The sequence below is a fragment of the Thunnus maccoyii genome, chromosome 9, assembly GCF_910596095.1.
Source record: "Thunnus maccoyii chromosome 9, fThuMac1.1, whole genome shotgun sequence".
Taxonomy (NCBI): domain Eukaryota; kingdom Metazoa; phylum Chordata; class Actinopteri; order Scombriformes; family Scombridae; genus Thunnus; species Thunnus maccoyii.
In genome coordinates, this window is record NC_056541.1 from 9393033 (window position 1) to 9406268 (window position 13236).

At 39.7% G+C, this 13236-nt stretch overlaps 2 protein-coding genes across 5 annotated transcripts; one reads left to right on the forward strand and one right to left on the reverse strand.

The window, feature by feature from the left end:
- Positions 1–421: 421 nt before the first annotated feature.
- LOC121904162 (gamma-crystallin M2-like) lies at positions 422–2125 on the reverse strand. Its single transcript, XM_042421731.1, has 3 exons — positions 1889–2125; positions 855–1097; positions 422–719 (listed from the first exon to the last, which is right to left on the reverse strand). The coding sequence occupies exons 1-3, from the start codon at positions 2081–2083 to the stop codon at positions 441–443; spliced, it is 717 nt and encodes a 238-aa protein (XP_042277665.1). The 5' UTR covers positions 2084–2125; the 3' UTR covers positions 422–440.
- A 2492-nt stretch (positions 2126–4617) lies between these two features.
- inpp5e (inositol polyphosphate-5-phosphatase E) lies at positions 4618–12695 on the forward strand. 4 transcript variants are annotated; one of them, XM_042422343.1, is made up of 11 exons: positions 4618–4695; positions 5507–6372; positions 7187–7310; positions 7397–7494; positions 7572–7696; positions 9525–9644; positions 9827–9934; positions 10525–10686; positions 10785–10900; positions 11084–11220; positions 12221–12695. In XM_042422343.1, the coding sequence occupies exons 2-11, from the start codon at positions 5576–5578 to the stop codon at positions 12351–12353; spliced, it is 1920 nt and encodes a 639-aa protein (XP_042278277.1). In that variant the 5' UTR covers positions 4618–4695; positions 5507–5575; the 3' UTR covers positions 12354–12695. The 4 variants fall into 4 exon arrangements, with proteins under 4 accessions (XP_042278277.1, XP_042278274.1, XP_042278275.1 ...); XM_042422340.1 differs by lacking the exon at positions 4618–4695 and adding an exon at positions 4702–4788; XM_042422341.1 differs by lacking the exon at positions 4618–4695 and adding an exon at positions 4779–4852.
- The last annotated feature ends 541 nt before the right edge of the window (positions 12696–13236 follow it).

Consider the following 13236-nt stretch of genomic DNA (forward strand, 5'->3'; position numbering starts at 1 on the left):
AAATACAGGTCAAATTAACACTATATTTATAAAGATGTGCATCGGCTGCCCACACACACATAAGAAAAGTTGAAATATTTCCATTTTTGTATATTCTGGGTCACTTCAGGAAAAATGATTACATTTCAGGCTAAAATAGTAGTTTTTAGGGTGGTTTTGCTGCTCTCAAATGTAAAAATGGGTCTAATTCAACTTGAACAGTATGTTAGGGTTGAAATAATCTGGCATACACAGTTGCCAAGTTGGAGAAGCAGACTTCAGATCAAAAGGCTGTTGATTATTGTGAAAATGTGGGTGGGAAAGAGTTCATCAGCAGCCACCTCTAATTTATGTAACTGTGTGGATGTGTGTAAAAGACCATGTGTGCTCACTCGGAAGAAAAATGATTTAAATACATCATCAGCTTAAGTTATGACAGCTTTATTTAGTGCAAAGAGAGTCTAATAGCAGGAGTCGGTGATGCGCCTCATGCTCATGAACCTCATGCCGCTCATGCCCATGTTAACGAAGCTCCTGTGCTCGCCGGGCCTCATGTACATCATCCTGCCTCTGAACTGGGGCTGCTCGAACATCAGCCAGTGTCCCTCCATCACGTTGCAGGACATGCAGTTGGACATACGGAAACGCTCCATGATGTTGTCACAGTCATCCATCAGCTCGGACATCTGACCAGCGAAGTTCTCCCTCTCGTAGATCCTCATCCTGAAGGATCCTCTGTGCTGTGGTGCAGAAGAGGAGAGAGCTTAACTCAAAACATGTCATCACATTTACAGCATGAGCCCTATAAGGCTGGATATAAATAATAATTCAAGAGGTGTCATCTACAGTAAATCAAGCCCGTAGAGTGATCTTACCATGGGGATCATGCGGCAGGACTTGATGCAGTCGCTCATGCCCACCATGCTCATGTAGTCAGCGTACTCGCCCCTCCTCAGGAAGTACTGGTTGCCCATGTAGTTGGTGCGGTCGTACACCATGAAGCAGCCTCTCTCCACCCTGCAGGACTGGCACCTGCTCAGGAAGGAGGACATGTCGGGGCAATCGCTCATGCACTCATAGGAACGACCCTGGAAGTTCCTGTCCTCGTAGAAGATGATCTGGGGGGAGAGGCATTAGCTTTGGTTAGCACTTATTCAAGATTAAAGCTACACTAGTTTCTCTTTTTGAGGGGAAAATAGGAAACACTTTCACTATCGGTGAGTCCAGCTTTCCTTGGATGTACTCCTGTTGACGAGAAAGCTTGGATTGTACTCCTAAATTTACACTGAAGCGCAATAACTATTTTTTATGGCCACTTGTAGGCAGCAGAAACAAGCTGACATACAGTTTTATCACTTTTTGAGTTGCCTATTGACACATCCAGCAGACCAGGAGCAACATTAGCATTTAATAACAGTTGTGTTTCTAGCCATCTGATGAATGTAAGTCCAACATCCCCATGTCTTTTCAGCTCTGTTTTTGCTCTACTCTACACTAACTCATGAGGGAAATACCTGGCTCCTTAACTTGGTGCTGGGCAGGTAGTGTTTTTAGAGGTTTTACACTGAAAACAGATGCCTGTTGTGGCCAAAAATGACCCTAAGAGAACCAAAACAGTGAAGTTTGGGGCCAGAAAACTGAAACAATGAGCTTTAAGTTGCGATAAAGCTCTATAGAGCTGAGTGGAACTGCAGAGTCAGATGTGTTTGTCACTACAAGTAACTCTTTTCACACTAAATATAATAAGTTGATTCATTGTTATTATAAAAATACTGATTATAGCTGCTTTAAAGTATTCCAGCCAAAAAAAGGACAATTTCCAGTTTATGGTTTTAGTGGTAGCTGAAGCACCAGGAGCCTCAGAATATATGAAAATATAATATCAATGAAACTATCAAAGAAAGCTTACCTTGCTCATCATGCTCATTCCAGTGGAAGTCATGTTGCCAGTGGGCTGTTGCTGCTGCTGCTGCTGCTGCTGATGGAATTGCTGCTGCTGCTCTTGCACCGAACTGTACTCCACCTGGTTTAACCCTTTCCTTTTATACCTGACCCACAGACCGCTCCTTTTGTCCAAAACCCCCTGAGCCAGCAACAGTGTCATAGAAATGCACAGAATATGATGGGATTGTCCATATTTTCGGGGGGCCGGCGGGGTCAGAAATGCTTTCAGCAGCCGTTTCTCGTACAACGCCGGGGGCAGAGGGGTCACGGAAAGGGTGAAAGGGTTAACAATTGGAGGTCACACCTTGACTCTATTCAGCATGACGTGTTGTTTTGTCAGCAACAACCTCTTTGTTTTTTGTTCCTGACACATGTTGAATAGTGTATCATGTGGAGAGTGACAGACTTTAGCATGTGGAAGGTTTTTGTTTGAACTCTAAGTTTTCTTTTTTTTTTTTATACCCACAAAAACATCACAGATCTACATGTAAAAGCACAACAGTTAAACATGAAAAAAAGAATCTACAGCAAAATCTATGTATGAAAAACATGGTTTATTCTGTCTGTTATTATGAGGTTGATTGCATTACTGATGTGTAACTCAAGCCAGTGTAGACGTGAACATCATTTTAAAGTATTTTTAGGTATAAAAACACAATTCTGAGTTGTATAAATTATGGTTGGTGGTTGGAAGATGTGAAGTGACACGTAAATAAAACATTTTCCAAAAGAAAACATAAATATATGGGATGCCATTTGCATCAGTCTGACATGACTTTTCTTGGATATCATAAATAAATTAAGTATGCCTTGCAAGGAAAATGCAGAGTTAATAAGTCATAGTTTTAAGTTAAATTAACTGAATAAACTGAATTAATAAACTTAAACGGTTTAAGTCAGTCTGTTCCCTCAAACAATTTGAATGACTAACTCATCAGGTTTTACAGTGTGTGTAAGACCATTTTTCATATTTTTTTCCAGTTTCTTGATACCTTTTCTAAGAAGCCACAATGCTCAAAGATACATTTCTTTAATTTAATTGTAAGGCATATTACATGTTTGTACATATGAAAGGTGGTGTTTTTTATCTAAAGAAACCTGAACTCTCTGGACAGTCAACACCTTTAATTTCCTGTCCTTGTACATACGCTACAATATCTTAAAAAGGAAAACTTAAGGTATTTTATTCACAAACAAATACATTGGATGTTGTACAGTCATTTAATTCCAGTCTCTACTGATTATGACAGGCAGTGACGTATTGACCAGTTATAAATAGTCTCATACAGTTACATTTACTATACATTTCTTAGTACTTTAAAAGTAAATGTAGGCTAATGGAATAAAGGACGTAGTGAAAGAAGTATTGATATCTTTTATGTAAGTAAACGTGGCAATAATATAGTATAAAAACACGATTACAAGTAAAAGTGCGAAATTAATGGGTAAATGTACAAAAGAATACCACTTAAAGTAAACCATCAAAAGTAAAAGTAGGCTACTCAGAGTGTTATATTCATTTTATTTGCATTATTTTACTACTTCTACTGATGCATTTACGTGTGCACTGTTTAATGTTGTCAAGGAGGAGCTAATTTTAACAATTTAACGCACTGCTGGGTTGGTTAATCTATGACTGAATGATTAATCTATTTTTATGCTGATATGTGTCATCTGAAAAGTACCACAATACAGTAACTAAATGGTAAGTTTATATAGCGCTTTTATCCAAAGTGCTTTACAATGTTTTTCTGCTGCTCATTAACCCATCCACACACACACACTCACACACAAATATGGCGGCAAGCTACCATGCATCAGGAGCAATTTGGAGTTCAGTATCTTTCTTCAGTATCTGCCCTTTTAAATAAAAATGTAGTGGAGCAAAAAGCACAATATTTTCTTCTGAAATGTAGTGGAGTAGAGTGGAAAAATAGAAATACTAAAGCAAGGACCTCAAGATTGTAAAGAGTATTTGACAGCTTTAGTTACTTTTCAGATGAAGATTTGACACAATGGATAATATAACAAGCTTTTAAAATACAACACATTGTTAAAGATGAACCTAGTTGTTTCCAACCTCTTTTGCTTTTGACGTCTTACAAAAAGCAGTGTGTAATCAGGGTCACATTTCAGATGTCTATGAGTTGTTAACAGCTCCACCAAATAGTGATTTTTCCCTCTAAACTTCTCACATGGTTTCATTTAAATAAATGTTCAAATGAGCCAATATTTCACCAAAAATCAAAGACTAGAGAAAAAGTCCATGAACTGAAAACAGATTTGTGCATCAAAACTTTGTTTTGTCTTCTTCCCTCTCCCAATAATCATCTCACGACCCCTCAGATTTATCTGGTGACCCTTTTGGAGGGGCCCGACCCCTAGATTGGGAACCACTGGACTAGCTAAGTGTATATAAAGTAGTTGAAACTAGCTCCACCTCCAGCAGCTACAACAATAACATGCTGCTCTAACACTGATGCTTCAGTATTAATAATCTAATGATGTCATATATAATAATATATCAGTCAGAGGGATCAAAATACTATGTTTACTGCAATATTTATGTACTTTTACTGAAGTAGAATTTTAATGCAGGACTAATGGAGTATTTTTTATTTTTTTGCATTTCGTATTTTTACTTAAATAAAGGATCTGAGTACTCCTTCCAAGATGAGTGGACTATATGGAGCAGCGGATGTATCTCCCCTCTTCATCACCGGAGGACGCTGTGACGCATGCTTGGACCCTCCGAGTGACTCTCTTGTCTTGGTAACAAACTCTGTGTTGTCAAACGTTGCTAAGGAAGTCATCGAGCTAATTTTAAATTAGCCACTCTGAAACCTAACAACAGTAAAACGAGAGGTAACTTCTCCTTCAGCGTCACAACAGGGAAACACTTAAGATGAAGGCTACATACGTCAGCTATGTATTCATACTCTCTTCAAACGGTCGCTTTAACCGTTACCGTTAGCTCACCTAGCCTGTATACAGCTAAGGTTTAGATAACATGTTGTAGTTTTTTGCTTATAACTTAAACGGCTAATGCTAACACTAATAGCACACTGATTTTTCTGAATTAGTAGTATTAAATAGTAGCTAGTCGTTTTTAGGTCAAAATGCTATCACTTAACGTCTGTTAACAGATAGCTACAGTATGTAAATCACGGTTACAATGTCCTCGATTATTTTAACATTACAATAAGAGCTAATTATTTAATGCTACACAGGTTAGCCAGATGGTTAAAGGACAGTTTAACACATTTTCAAGTCTGTCTTAAAACAACAGTCGGGTGCCCAAATGAACACTGAAACAGGTTTTTCCAGCTGTAATCATTCCTCCTGCTCATACTGACCATTAGAAGATTTGCACTGAAGGAAGCCTTGCTGATTTTGTTCCCCATCACTTACATTGAAAACACATTTAAAGGGGATCTTACAGGAGGAATGATCACAGCGAGGAAAACCTCTTTCAGTGTTCATTTGGGCACCTGACTGTTGTTTTTTTTTAAGACAGAACAATTGTGAACCTATTCTGTGAGGCAGGCATTTCACTGAATCATCTCATGCCCTGTATTTGCAGGTGTCTGTCATTAAGCAATGAGAGACCGTTATCCACCAGACCACAGCCGGTCTCAGGCATGACGAGAGGATGACTGAGAATGGAGAGGACAGCAGCCTCCATCAGTCCTGTGAAGCTCCTGCTAAAGGGGATTCAATTGTCAGTGACAGCAGGCCACTCAAGACCCTCTTAGCGGACGCCAAAACCTGCAAGGAACACAATGATGTGCTTAAACTCTCCCAGATTTCCAGAAACGCAGAGGGTGAGGTCATACCTCACCAGCCCCGGCCACCCTCGTTACCCAGGCTGTCAAAAGGCAGTAAAAGTGTCTCGTTGGAGGAGACCATGAGAACCAGGAGGCTGAAAAACAGCCAAGAGAGTCTGAGTGACTCAGTTGAGAACGGCTCCTCCACTGACTCACTCAAAGAGGACCAAGCAGTTGTCCTCAGTGGTGCTGCTGCCCTTAGAAATGACCAGGACGCCACTGTGGGACACCTCCCTGTTGCTACGACAGGTTCCCCGCTCTTCCGGGACAGAGGGGGCAGTCTCTCTGATTACGAAAGGAGGCCCCACAGCCAGCAGAGCGACCCCACAGACCACAGATTGAGATCCACCAAGCTGCGTCTGTCTCCAGTGCAGCCCTCAGGGCCGCTGCCTGCTCTGGAGAGGAGCTTTGCGTCGGCCACTTTAAGGGCAGCTAATAGGATTGACAGGGATTGTTTGGATTATGTCATGCTGGCCAAAGAGAAGTTCGGGGAGAAGATACACAGGAACCTAAGCGACAGCCGGCTTCTGGAGAACATGGGGTCCGACAGCGCCTCTGTCAACTCCATGAGGTCCACCTACAGTGTACTCAGCCCCATCAGACCCCAGGATGTGAGGAACAGGTACAGTAGCCACAGCAGACTATGTAGATGACGCAGCTGGAGTTATATTGGATGGATGTTAACATTCTTTTGTAGTCTTCACATCTAGCATGAGGCTGTTAGAGGTCTATCACTTTCACGAGTACCTAAGCTTCTAACTGATGGTTAATTTAGATACAGGCTAGTTAAAATATAGAAGTGGATGGGTGTACCTTTAGTCTTTACAACAGTAATACAGTCATGTAATAGCACATATAGCTTAAATATTCAATAATACTGTGTCAGGTTGAGCAGTACCCAGGCTTCAAATAGCAGAACTTTAGCCTTATCAAAAGAAAACTAGTCAAAATAATAGTACAGTATTTTATATCCACTATGAGCATTTTAGTATTGGTGGTGCCCTCTGGGTGGAGCTAATTAGCATAGCACATCTGGAGCTTGGTTCCCTATCAGGAGTGAGTGTTTTGAAACACTGACTGACTGTTAATTTCCCCTCAAAGCAGCCTGTCTCCTGAATTTTGCACTTTAACACATTTACGTTGCTCAGATCTTTAAGAGAAAAGGGGGGACGTGACAGTGTGGAGGGGGATTAACGCAGGATCAGAGAAGATGCTTGTTCAGCACAGTTTTTGACAGGAAGGACTCAGTCTACATAGTCTCAATATATAGGCAGTGTCTTTTAAGGTAAAGCTTAATTTTTACTTGTAAATTATCAACATATAATATCTGAAACAACAGAACTGTTTTCTTCTATTCTGCAAGAGAAGATTGTGTTGTTGTTTAGCAGTCAGTAAGAGATGCTATTTTTTTTTTATTTTCAATGTTTACTTCCCAGGAGCTTTCTGGAGGGCAGCGTGCTGGGAAACGGCGCCCTGCTCGGGGCTGAGGAGCTGGACCGCTACTTCCCCGACAGGCGAGTGGGCATCTACGTCACCACGTGGAACATGCAGGGGGAGAAGGTAAGAGGGACTCTGCAAAAATCTTATTACCACTTGCATGATTACAGGCGCTAGCTGGATTGTAACCAGGTTCCTGTCATTCGCAGGGGATACCAGCCAACTTAGATGATCTCCTGCTTCCGACTGACTCTGAATTTGCACAAGACTTTTATGTTATTGGGGTCCAGGAAGGTTGTCCTGACAGGTATGAGACGTTTTGTTTGATTTTCATCATGAGTTACAAAGTTACACTACAGCGTGTGTGTGTGTGTATCTGTGCAGGAGAGAGTGGGAGATCCGTCTTCAGGAGACTCTGGGGCCGTACTACGTCATGCTGTATGCAGCATCACATGGTGTTTTGTATCTCACTGTATTTGTCAGAAGAGACCTCATCTGGTTCTGCTCAGGTCAGTCCTACTTTACATCATCAGTTTGGGAAGGAATAAACCTCATGTAATTCAGTTTTATTCATCCTGTCTTATATAACTTTTGTGAGGTTATTGGAAGATTTTTATTTTTATTTTGTTGTGGTTACACACTTTCGTAAGTCATATGGTGGCATACTGTATTTTCTCAAATACGTATCAGAATAAGATGCTACATCCTCTTTAATGGCCAAAGACGTTTACAGTTACAAAGATTTTGACATTTTCTCATGTAGATTAGAGCTTCTCAGTATTAATTAGTCTACCAGTTATTTTCTCAATTAATTAATTCATTGTTTGTTCTATAAAATGTCAGAAAAAAGTGAGAAATGCCCATCATAGTTTCCAGAAGATGATGTTTTTAATCTTGTTCTGTTTGACCAACAGTCCAAAACCAACAGATATTTAGTTTACAATGTTAATATTGTAGTGGAGAATTGCTTGATAAAGAGAGTATTGTCAGGTTTTGAAACAAATCAAAGAATAAAATCAGAAGTACCATGCGTCATATTTCTAAGAGAGAGAGCACATACCACCTAGAGTTACCTTTTCTCTCTCTGGCGAGTTGGCACTCAGCCAGTTCTTAAATACTCCTGTACAGGATCAAAAATACCTATAGCTAACCGCAAAGGTCAGCGAACAACCCTCAGATAGAAACAAGGGTCAAGAGTTCAACTATTCAAGGAGTAAGATTTCTTCTCAACCATATACGCCAGAATAACAGCACGCAGGTGTGAACCAAAGCAGCATCGGATAATAAAAGTGACGTCGCTGTCACGTTTAATTAAATCACAAACAACGCTGTCCTCTAACGGCTCGACAGATCAACACATTAAAGAGACAGACGTCTACATAACTATAGTTTGTGTTACCACTGGCTCAGACAAAAGTAAAGAAAAAAGATTTATTTATTCAGGAAATCTCAATTAGATCAGGATCTCTTCTGCAAGAGAGAGCTGAGATCAGGTTTCATATACACAAGATCACAATAAGATGGTTCATTCACATCATAATAAAAAAACAACCATTACACACACACTCAGACACAAAATAATCACAAACATGAAGAATATCAGCTGGTAAAACTTGAGAGTCCGTCAGAGGAACGAGTGTCTCTAACTTGAAGCAGTTTTTGCATAAAACCTGAAAGCAGCCCAAACATAACATAAAAATATTAAATTATAAGTTTATAGGTGATCAGTCTCTATTCTCTGCTGTGTGCAGGTGGTTTTCTGTTGGACTCTGACTGATTGTGCTGTTAGAAGCTAAATTAATTCAGTGGCAGATAATAAAGAACAAAACACAGCATACACTGTACACATGGGCTGGATTGGTGTAAACAGTAAAAAATGTATTTAAATATATTGAAGTCAAAAAAAAACAAGAAGAACAAATTCTTGCATGAAAGGAGTTATTGTAGATGAAAGACTCACTTGGGGGGGGAAAAAAAACATATTGAACATGTTTGCAAAAGGTCAATAAAAATGATTGGAATATAGAGGAAAGTTTGTTCTCTGATTTATCCTTCTTCTCATGTAACTCTGTATTATAGTCTAATCTATCCAGATATCAATTACTGCAGTATTATTTGAGCTGCTACATGTACATCATACCTTAATCAATCACTTTTAATCCAAAAAAGGTTTTTAAGAATGATTTCAGACTCCTTTAGCCAAGAGCCATCTGTACCTTTGTTTAAAAAATTTAAACTTTAGTCACTTCATTCTGTAAATACTCTTCTAACGTGTGTATGTAATATATATATATATATATATATATATATATATATAACCATTTTTTCTGCACACAGAGGTGGAGCACGCCACAGTCACAACCAGGATCATCTCACAGATCAAAACCAAAGGGGCTGTTGGAATCGGCTTTACCTTTTTTGGCACGTCCTTCCTCTTCATCACATCCCATTTTACCTGTGAGTATAAGTTTCTCTGAGTCAGAGAGGCTGCAGACATCCTAATATTTGATGTTAACGTCATATTAACTCTGTCCAAACATTGTAAGAGGAGCACATATTAGTTATTACATAGTTTTGGTGAAGCTTTGCATTATTATGTGTCAGCCTGTTCCTCACATGTTGCTCTTGTTTTCTTCCAGCCGGAGACGCCAAAGTTTACGAGAGAATACTAGATTACAACAAGATCGTCGAAGCTTTAGCTCTTCCAAAAGGCCTTCCAGACACCAACCCTTACCGCTCAACAGCATGTAAGACTCTCTAAGTTTACTTGTGTGAAAAACATGGTGCTGTTTCCACACTCAGAGCTAAAATAACATAATGTAACCAAACTCAAACAGACTATCCTGCTCTTAAAAAATGCTCATTTTAGTCTGTATGTCCTCATATTCTAACTCCGTCTTTGTGTGTAAATATTTAGACAGATGTGTGTAAAGACAGATGTGACCATTGTTGCCAGATTGGGCTGTTTTTCAACAATGGTCACATCTGTCATATAAGTCTGGACTACCTTTTATTTAATCTGGCGGTTAAAAATTGTTTTGGGTGGGTTTGGATAATTTTAGCTACTTTTTACACCATTTAGGCAGCTTCCATTGTTCTGTTATAAAAATGTCTGTAACAGCGGTTTAATGATAAATGTAATGTCTAAAAATGTTCTGATTTCTATTTTATTTTTTTCATGACTGTAACTGTGATAAACTGAACAGAAGACTGGAGGCGACAGGATCAATATATGTAAAAATGGGGCTACTTTTATGACAGTTGGATGGGTTTCATACTGTATATGTGGATGTGATTTAAGCCTTTGATTATAAAAGTGTGTCATCCTCATTCGTAGCCGACGTCACCACAAGATTTGACCAGGTCTTCTGGTTTGGAGATTTTAACTTCCGGCTCAGTAAGGACCGGGGTGACGTGGAGACCATCATCAACCAGACAGCAGGCGGCGATATGGCTCCTCTGCTGGAGCACGACCAGCTCTCCAAGGAAATGAAGGAGGGTATGCCGGCATGATGGAGGCTATAACACAGTGAAAGCTTTATATAGAAGTAGGTTGATTGATTTTCACCTGGTAAATGTGTTTTGTTTTCCCTCCAGGTTCAATCTTCAAAGGCTTCCAAGAGGCACAAATTCACTTCCCCCCCACATATAAGTTTGACATCGGCTGCGATATCTACGACACTACTTCTAAGCAGAGAACGCCTTCATACACAGTAAGAAGAAAATAAAGCTCCACATGACTAAAGATAATCTGTTGATATGTCCACTGAATCTATGTTTTTGTTATCTTTTTATTACTCTCATACTTTTTTTAGCTGCTGTAATTTAAGTCTGAACTGGCCGAGGAAATAAAAGTGGTTCTCAGCAGGTTGAAACCTCCATGTTTGCCTTCACAGGACAGGATCCTGTTCAGGAACAGACAGGCCGATGACATAAAGGTGGTCAAATACACCAGCTGCTCCAGCATCAAGACATCAGACCACCGCCCCGTCGTCGGTGTCTTCCAGGTCAAACTGAGGCCAGGCAGAGACAAGTGAGTCCAGTCATTCCAGTCCTGATATCAGTCAAAAACATACTGTAATCAGAATATCAGTGCATTTAAACTATTAAACTAACTATTTAAACTATTGACCCGTCAGCAACCAGTAAGGCTTTGTAATGCAGATTTGTTTGTTATTCTAATCGTGTTGAGCATTTAAAAAATATTGTAAATCAAAGCACTGAATTCTGTTGTCAAAATTAATAATAATAAATAGTGGACATGATGTGAGAATGTGAACCCAAAAACTTAATTAGATTTTTCTAAAATATTTTTATTGGGCGTTTTGTACCTTTTATGACAGGAAATGACAGGAAATCCAAACAAAGGTCCAGATTCTGAATCTCTTTGGGTCATGGACTGTTGGTCGGGACAAAAAAAGACATTTGAGGTTGAATCTAGGACTTTGGGGAAGAGTGATCAACAATTTCAGTCATTTTATCGACCGAACGACGAATCAACAAATCAAGAAAATATTCTACAGATTGTTCAATAATGAAAATAATCGTTAGTTGCAGCAATACAAATCATAAAGTAGCATTTTCACAATTACGGCTTCAGCTAATGGTTATTTTCATTACAGATTCATCTGGTGATCATTTTTTTCAATTAATCAAATCAATCAATCATTTTGGTTTATAAAATGTCATAAAATCTTAAAGTTGGACCAACACTGTAAAACCTAAAGATATTCAGTTTTCAGTCACATAAGACAAAGAAAAGCACCGAATCCTCACAACTGCAAAACTGGAGCAAGATATCATTTATCTGTTGATTGATTAGTCAGTTAATCAATTAATCACTTCTAATCACGATGCATAATAGTTCCAACTTTTGCTTTCCTTACTTAAAAACAAGCCTTTAATGCTTTCATATCTTTCTTTCGGTGCTGCTCCCTTGTTTTTTTCCCTTATTTTTGGTCTTTTTGTGTGTTTTTTCTGTCTTTACGTCATAAATCTGCTCTCTACTTTAATCCCGTGTGTGTGTTTGACAGTATTCCTCTGGGTGCGGGGCAGTTCGACCGGAGCCTGTACTTGGAGGGCATCAGGAGGAGGATCACCAGAGAGCTGAAGAGAAGGGAGGCCATGAAGAACCAAAGCAGCAGCACCATCTGCACCATCTCTTAAACCCTTAAGATGGTCTCTGCAGACCAGACCAGACCAGGCTGGACTGGATCGAACTGTGCCAGAAAACAAACAGGCAGGAAAAAAGGACTAAAAGGAAACCAGAGTTGTCTTAACCACACAGAAGGCCGGTGCTGGTGGAGGGAACCGAGGAGCAGACAGCGCCCTCTGTTGGGAACCGTGTGTCCTGGTGAAAACGGGGTCGGGAGAAGCAGCTGGCTGGACTTGAGGGCAGGGACCTTGAGGTCAGACAGACGTTTGCAGACACAGCAGTCTGGCCTTTATTTATACAGCCCCCCCCCCCTTACTCAAACATGACTGGGACAGGGTGTTGGGGGTGGGGGTGGGGGGGGGGGGGGCTGCCGTTGTGGCTTACTCCTCAGTCACATGCTGCAATGTGAACTGATTTAACCTTAAAGGCTCCGTGTCATTACATTCATTTTCTAATTATTTTTGTGTAACAAGCATCATGAACCACAATGTTTTTCACATAACTCTACATCAGTGTCCGATTGCCTTCTGAATTTGTTATCAAATAGCTAAACTAAAGCTAACTGCAGTAAAGATTTAGGTGCATTTAAGGTCATTTAAGCCATCGACTTGAATCTGGTTTGAAGCTGAATGTTTTGTAGGTTAGAGATACAAAAGTATGACTGAAGAAGGGAGCTGTCGTTAAATTATTTCCGTTATGAGGTCAAATATATAATTTCAAGAGCATGAAATGTTACCATCAGTATGTTGTTACATGGTACGGTTGAATTTCAGGGACATTGAATGTTGTTAGACACCTTACGGACACCTTTCTTTTCTTTTTTTTTTAATTATTAAGAACTCACTTCCCACATAGAATAGATGACGCGTTATAATTACACTGTCACTACTTTTT

What these genes read in the sequence shown, in the direction of transcription:
- LOC121904162 (XM_042421731.1), bottom strand. Translation starts at nt 2,083, where the DNA reads ATGACACTGTTGCTGGCTCAGGGGGTTTTGGACAAAAGGAGCGGTCTG. An exon ending in GAATGAGCATGATGAGCAAG is followed by an intron (nt 1,098 to 1,888) that starts GTAAGCTTTCTT and finishes CTCTCCCCCCAG; the next exon opens with ATCATCTTCTACGAGGACAG. An exon ending in CCTGCCGCATGATCCCCATG is followed by an intron (nt 720 to 854) that starts GTAAGATCACTC and finishes TCTGCACCACAG; the next exon opens with CACAGAGGATCCTTCAGGAT.
- inpp5e (XM_042422343.1), top strand. Translation starts at nt 5,576, where the DNA reads ATGACTGAGAATGGAGAGGACAGCAGCCTCCATCAGTCCTGTGAAGCT. An exon ending in CCTCATCTGGTTCTGCTCAG is followed by an intron (nt 7,697 to 9,524) that starts GTCAGTCCTACT and finishes TTCTGCACACAG; the next exon opens with AGGTGGAGCACGCCACAGTC. An exon ending in CTCCAAGGAAATGAAGGAGG is followed by an intron (nt 10,687 to 10,784) that starts GTATGCCGGCAT and finishes TTTTCCCTCCAG; the next exon opens with GTTCAATCTTCAAAGGCTTC.